This window comes from Penaeus monodon, chromosome 41, assembly GCF_015228065.2.
Source record: "Penaeus monodon isolate SGIC_2016 chromosome 41, NSTDA_Pmon_1, whole genome shotgun sequence".
NCBI classification, from domain to species: Eukaryota; Metazoa; Arthropoda; class Malacostraca; order Decapoda; family Penaeidae; genus Penaeus; species Penaeus monodon.
In genome coordinates, this window is record NC_051426.1 from 20,109,938 (window position 1) to 20,117,437 (window position 7,500).

The 7,500-nt window shown below is 38.6% G+C and overlaps 1 protein-coding gene across 1 annotated transcript in view; it reads right to left on the reverse strand.

Annotated features, from left to right (window-relative positions):
- Positions 1–2,687: 2,687 nt before the first annotated feature.
- LOC119598260 overlaps positions 2,688–7,500 on the reverse strand; it is a gene marked incomplete at its 5' end in the record, with an annotated part of 8,832 nt that continues 4,019 nt past the window's right edge. The window contains 1 exon segment of the mRNA XM_037947909.1: positions 2,688–3,267. Within this exon segment, the coding sequence (XP_037803837.1) occupies positions 2,950–3,267 (318 nt within the window). The 3' untranslated portion in view covers positions 2,688–2,949.

Consider the following 7,500-nt stretch of genomic DNA (forward strand, 5'->3'; position numbering starts at 1 on the left):
TTCGTTTTTGCTAGTACAGACAAAGCGATGTTTAGTTTTCAAAGCTAGTATATTTAGTTACCTTTTCAAACTCAAAAAGGGAGGTTTTGCTCTATGGAAGCGAAACCTGGAAACTGTCTAGTGCCTTGGAGTCTCGTCTTGATGCCTTTTGTAACAAGTCCCTTCGCCGGATCATGGGGTACAGTTGGCAGGACCGCGTGTCCAACCGACGGCTGCGCCGTGAGACTAGCATGGGACCTGTTACTTGCATAATCCAGGATCGTCAACTCAGGCTATATAGGCACCTAGCTCGCTTCCCTGTCGATGACCCTGCCCATCAGGTAGTCTCTTTGCGAGACAACCCTGGGTGGAGGACACCTGTGGGACAACACAAGAGGTCATGGCTTGGGCAGCTCGACGAGACCTGTCGCGAGGAATTAGAGATGGGCCGAGGGCTTGCCTGGAGACTCGCCATGAGGGATCCTCGTGGCTGGAAGCGAATGGTGGATGCGGCTATGCGCCCCCGTCGGCGTTAGCCCATGGATGATGATGATGATCGTGTTTCAGAAAGTCGACCAGAAGAGATTAAGTGAAGAAACACACACACACACACACACACACACACACACACACACACACACATATATATATATATACATATATATATATATATATATATATATATATATATATATATGATTATATATATGTTTATATATATATAAATGAATATATATTATATATATATGTAGATATATATGTAGATATATATGTTCGCGTGTGTGTATATATACACATATGTATTTATATGTAGGTATATATATGTATTCAGATATATACATACATATGTATATGTATATATGTATGTATATTATATATGTGTATATATATATGTATGTATATTATATATGTGTATATATATGTATGTATATATATATATATATATATATATATATATATATATATGTATATATATCTGTGTGTGTGTATGTGCATGTTTATGTATGGGTATGTATGTGTGTTTATGTATGTCTTAATGTATATGTATATGTATATGTCTGTGTGTGTCTTTGTGTCTGTGTGTGCCTGTGTGTGTGTGTGCTTGCGTGTGTGTGTGTGTGTGTACAACAGATACATGTAACTCTTGCTTTCTACAAGTCAAAACGCGTTCCATTTCGTACTTCTACCGCTAGATTCAGCCAACACTGATCAGTCTTGAGCATGTGGTTTCCCTGAGTGTGAAACACTTGTACTTTCTCCTGGCTCCAGGCCCAACCCTCTTCGCGTGGGTTCACTTCCCTTCCCGAGAGGTTTGGCTTAATCTCAATAATGGACTAAAGCTCGTCCAGAACGTCTCTCTTGTCCAAGGCCTGTCACGTGTTGGTTTCTGTGCTGTCCACTATGAGAACCTTCCCCGAGTGTGCATGGGTGCGTGTGTGTTTGTAAGTGTGAGAGAAAGAGTTTGTGGGGCGGCATGTACGTGCGTGTGTGCCTGTGTGTATGCGCTTGCGTGAATGTACGTGTGCATGTCTACCTATAACAGAAATGAGAAAAAAGTTACAGAGAATGAATACGAGAAGCGGAAGTTATAGAAATGAATGAAATGGAGAAAGCTAAGAGGAATAAAATGCAGAGGAGGTTACAGACACAGCAAATACATAGAAAATGACATAGAAAATTACCGATAGAGCAAATTAAAGGAGGTAAAAAAAATTAACATGAAGGTGACCTAAGATTTATAGGGAAAAATTCCAAGACAAAATTTTGAATAAGGAGACAAGTAAAGTTACAGAAATTGAAGACTTTTCTGGAAAGCCAAATAGATAAAGACGAGTGGTGGTTCGCTTGCGGAAAGGAGAAAACAGCAGAGAGAGGCCGTGAACGCATGATTACTCCAGCCGCTGCCGCCTGAACTGCTTCATCCTCTTTTTATATATACCCTTACAGTGCGAATATCGCAGTTTCAGTTTTATTACATTTTATGTATGTAGCAGTTTTATATCCATGATTATTCATTTTACAAATTTATTAAAGCTTTTGAAACAAGACAGTTGAGCCTATGCAGCATTAACCACTATCTTGCCTCTTGGGTCGTTGCAACAAGGTTGCTGACTGTGCTGTAGGTCTTAAGGAAGTGTATTTACAGGACCATTTAAAAGGGGCTGCCGAGCCTCCGGGAGAGTACAGTGGTAACCTGTCGGCCTCTCACCCGAGGGGTCGGCGGTTCGCGCCCCGCCCAGGCGCGAGAAGTTGCAACTGTCGGCTGGAGGTTACTGCTGTGGCTGGGCACCAAGGCGGGCAAGGACTCGGTTCAACCGAGCGAGTCGGCATTAGTCGACGCAGGCCGGGCTTCCCTCATGTCATAGCTCGGGCGAGGTTAAGCTTCGCACATCGGACTTATCCTTATCCTTAGGGGTTGCCGGGTGTGCTACCTGCGATATTAATTCTGTTTAATATACTAACCGAGCGAACGTAGGTGTTTCTCGCATTCTCGTATTTCATTTTATCCTGGATCCTGTTCTTTTAAGTTATTTACTGAAGAATGGATAACTGTTGAGTCCAGGAAAGAAAACGATGAATGAAAATGAACAATAAGTCGTAATGAACAAGTGGAATGGCATAAACACAACATTATACAACGAGTTGGAAGAGCAACAGGAACCATGACAGGAAGAAGATTTGCTGCTGAATAATTGAAACTCTCCAGGTAAAGCATTGATTTCTTTATTTTGTTTAGCAGAACGGCAATGCACAGCTTTTGTTTTAAGTCTCTTGATATAAAAAATAAAATCATTGCGCCATGTCCTTTCACATCCATTTAAAACACAGAGCTGTCACATTCATTTGCTTTCGTCTGATGAAGTGCAAAAAGGGCAGAATTAAACTAATATTTCCGATATATGCAATGCTCATAACAGGAAATTAGAAAATACTGAAACAGGACAAGAATGCCAAAACACAAATATGCTTCTAGTACATGTACATTGATCCCAGAACAGCGAAATATAGCAAAATAATCAGTAAAAGCGACATCCACCGTTTGGACGCAGCAGAGCGCCACAAGAGGCCACGCAAGACCGCCTGGCTGGATCCCAAAGTCGAGTCTTCGCTGCAGTCGACGTCATCTTCTTTTCCGGCCATTTCCTCCTCCTTGCTTTGCTCGCCAAGCGGCACTGCACCACCTGCGCCTCCCTCCTCTCCGGCGTCGTCAGCGGTGAGGGCTGCGCCGCTGGAGCTGGCTCCCTCTTCCTTCTCTTCGTGGAAAGATCCTGCCGCTTTCTTCAGAGCCTGATGGAGACATGGGTTATTTGTATATGTATAATATACATATATACATATGTACATATATAAATACATATGTGTGTGTGTGTGTATATATATATATATATATATATATATATATATATATATATATGTATATATATATATATATATATATATATCATCATCAATAACGGTATGCTCATGTTTGAGCAGCCGTGGACCTCTCCACCATCCTTCGCCACTAAACTCGATCTTACGCTTTTCTTTCCACTTATACCATCGACAGCCCGCAAATATCTTTGATATTGTCGCTCAGTCTTGTCTTCGGTTTGCCTCTTCCTCTGTTTCCTATCACCATCCCTGTCAGCAAGTTTTTCTCAATACTTTTACTTCTCATTACATGACCAATAAACTTTAATTTCCTCTTGTTCAAGATGTCCAACAGTCGGTCCCCACAATTTATTTTTCTCAGCACTTCATCATTCGTCTTCTTCTCTGTCCAGGTAATACGCAGTACTCGTCTGTAACACCACATTTCAAAACTATTGATCTTCTTCTTGTCTATCTACTTCAACACCCAACACTCAGAACCATATGATGCAATTTGGGGAAAACTAATGAGTTCAATACCTCGCTTTGTCCGTAAGGTATGCTTCGGTCTTTCCAGATGTTATTGAGAGCAATTGTGGCGCTTTTGGCAATTGTAATTCTTCTTTTTATCTCCGGTGAATCATCATATGTATTAGTTAAAACAGCTCCAAGATAAGTGAACTCTTTCACATTTCCACAATCATCCATTGATTGTAACAGTCATCATTGTTCATTGCCGGTTATCTTTGAATCTTCATGATCTAGTTTTTTTGGGCATTAAGAAATAAGCCAGCCTTTTCGCTTGCTTCTCTAACTTTATCTAGTGTTGTTGTAGTTCAGTGATACTGCTGGCAATCAAAACTATATCATCGGCATACCTCAGATTTGATTTTTTGTATCCTCCAACATCCACAGTTCCTTCAAATTCTCTAGGCAACCTCTCTAATTGTTTCAGAATAATATTAAAGAGGTGCGGAGACAGAATGCAACCCTGTCGTACTCCTTGTTTGACTTCGAACCATTCTGTTAACCCATAAGTGGTTCTTACAGCTGCTTGTTGTTGGTCATACAAGGCTTTTATTAATTGGATGATGTGTTTTGGAAACTTCATATCGTACATGTTATTCCAGAGGATATCGTGATCAACAGTATCAAAAGCTTTCACATAATCGATGAAACACAGGTATGGGTCTTTTTGATGTTCTCTGTTTTTCTCTATGATCAATTTTAAATTTAGAATCTGGTTTCTGGTACCTTTTCCAGGGCGAAAACCCGTTTGTTCGTCTGCAATTTCCTCTCTTAACTTCAACTTCATTCTTTCAGCAATAATTTTCAACAAAATTTTGCTGCTGTGACTTATTAAGGCAATTGCTATTATTGTTCCCATTGGAGTGCGTCACCTTTTTTAGGTATGGAGTAAGACTGATTTACCCAGTCTTCTGGCCATTTTCTTTCATTCCATATTTTTGTACAGAGTTTGTAGAAGAAGTATTCAACACTTTCGCCAGCATTCTTATTAGTTCTGCTGTTATTTCATCTTTTCCCGTGGCTCTTGTTATTCTTTACTTCTTTTATGGCTTTTATAAACTTCGTCCAGCAGTTGGCGGTGGTTCACCCTTTCGCTGTCATTGAGTCAAATTAATGTTGTTTTTTAGATTTTTATTCTTTTTGTATAAGTTGGAACAATATTGATTCCATCTATCTTTGACTTCTTTTCCATCACATAAAACAAGTCCATCTTCATTTTGATAGTGTCCATTGTAGGTTTAAATTTTCGTGTGATGTTTCGTACTCCTTGGTAGAGTTCTTTAGTTGTCTTATTGATAGAACAGTTTTCAATTCTCTGGCAATGTTCATTTAAATATTTTTCCTTATCTTGTCGCAATAATCTTTGAATTTTGTATTTTGTTTTTGTAAAATTTCTTTTCAACTGGATTATTGTACCTTTTTATTTAGGCATCTTCTTGTTTCAATTTCACTTAGTGTTTTTTTAGATATCCAGGGGAATTTGTCTTTTTTTTTTGGCGATAGTTTCTTAAGCAGTGCTCAGCAAAAGTTTTTTTCCTTCTTCCCACAACTCATTTGGTGTTTTATCATCTTCACATTGATTGAGTATTTCAAATTTGTTTGACACTGCAATTCTGTAATTTTTATCAAGAGTTTTGTAGTCGAGCTTTAGAGGTGGTGTTGGACGCTCCATCTTTTTGAGTCTTATTTTAAAGTCGATAGTTAGTAGTTGGTGGTCACTGTTGCAGTCGGCACCAGGTCTTGTTTTGGAATTTTTATGCAACTCTTTCCTTTTTGGTTCAGCACAATGTAGTCAATTTGGTTGCGTGTTCTTTTGTCTGGTGAAAACCACGTTACAAGTGTCTTGGTTGGTGTTGGAACAATGTATTGGCTATAACTAAATTATTTGTACTACAGAATTCAATAAAATCTTTACCTCTTTCATTTATATCTCCAAGGTCGAATTTTCCACAGGTGTCATTTTTTAGATCATTTTTTCCTACTTTGGCGTTGAGGTCTCCCATGATTATTTTTATATCTCTGTTAGGGATTGTGTCTAAAGTATCTTGGAGAGAGTTATAAAAAAATTCCATTTCTTCATCATTGCAATATTGGTTGGTCGTAGCATTTGTATACTAATATATAGTTTTGCTTGTATTCTGACTTTTTAAAATGCGATCATTTTTTTAGGCTGTACCAATTAGGGATTTGCAGTTTTTTCGTGAGACATAGCAACCCCTGACATAATTTCCTTCTTCTTTTCAGAAAAAGAATGCTTGCTTCTTTAGTTTTGAAACTTCCATTACTTTTCCAATTGTCTCACTGTCCTAGTATTTGAATGTTGTATCTATCCATTTCGTTTCAGAAAGATGTAATTTACCCTCTTTCATTTCCTTAGTTTACGTTCCGATTTTTTAATTGTTCTTATGGACCTGTTTTCTTTATCTTCCCTTTGCTTCCAGAGGCATATTTAAACATGTCCCGCCTGGTTGCCCACTAACTAACGCGCCCCTTGAAAACCACGCGAGGCGATGTGGTATGAATTATCGTTTCTGTATTTAATCATTTGTGTGAGGTTTCAGGAGAAAATAAAGTTGAGTGGAACCCCAGGCTCCTTCTAACTCGCAGTCCCAACTAATTAGGGGAACACTCTGCCGCTTTTAAAACATTCACGAATAAAGCCAGACAATTATATACATATATATATATATATATATATATATATAATATATATTATATATATGGTGTGTGTGTGTGTGGTGTGTACAGTTGCGAAAATTATTTCAGTACACATGCGGGTCCATTTGTACTCTGGCAACCACCGGATTAACAATAGCGTAAATATATTTTTATGAATAAAGCGAACCCAGTTGTTGTAACAAGAGCGGATTGGTATATATAAATACCAAAAATGTATTAATATCTATTTTTAGAAACAAAATAAGCATTTGATATTTCTCTTTTTTTCAAATAAGGGTTGCAAAACATGCAACATCGCTGGATTTGTAGGGGAATGTTTTTTCAAATGCGAATTTTTGAATGTTTCGAAATGGGACGCCTATAGAGGTAAGGCGGCATCCCCCCTTTTGAACACAACAATTAACAATGATATTTGCATATTTCTTGAATGTAGAAAACGCCTCATACTTCAAACATCTATGTATGGCAGCAAAATCAAATAGAAATCTGCAAATTCGCTGAGAAGTTAGTGTTTCTCAAAGCTGCACCATCTAGTAGCAGCTGATCGAACTAATGAAGTCAGACTTTTCTTTTCACCGAAACAAAACACATTTTAATAAACAGAAAACATACTACGTTATATTTTCCATTATATAACATTACATGAACGCAAAACCGCATTATGGGTATGGAGAATATAAAGACGCTTTACCATTGTGTGTGTGTACATGCATATGTGTGTGTGCGTATGTGTATGTGCGCGTGTGCGTGCGTTGCGTGCGTGCATTGCGTGCGTGCGTGTGCGTGCGCGCGGGTGTGTGTGTGTGTGTGTGTGTCAGCCTGTCTGCGCGCGCGTGTGTGTGCGTATGCGTGTGTGCACAATTATATACTTGATGAGTTACAAAAATATATGTATGATTCGTTTTGTTCATCACGAATACACTTTATCTTGTGCTAAATTCTGATAATGGTTTTCGCTCT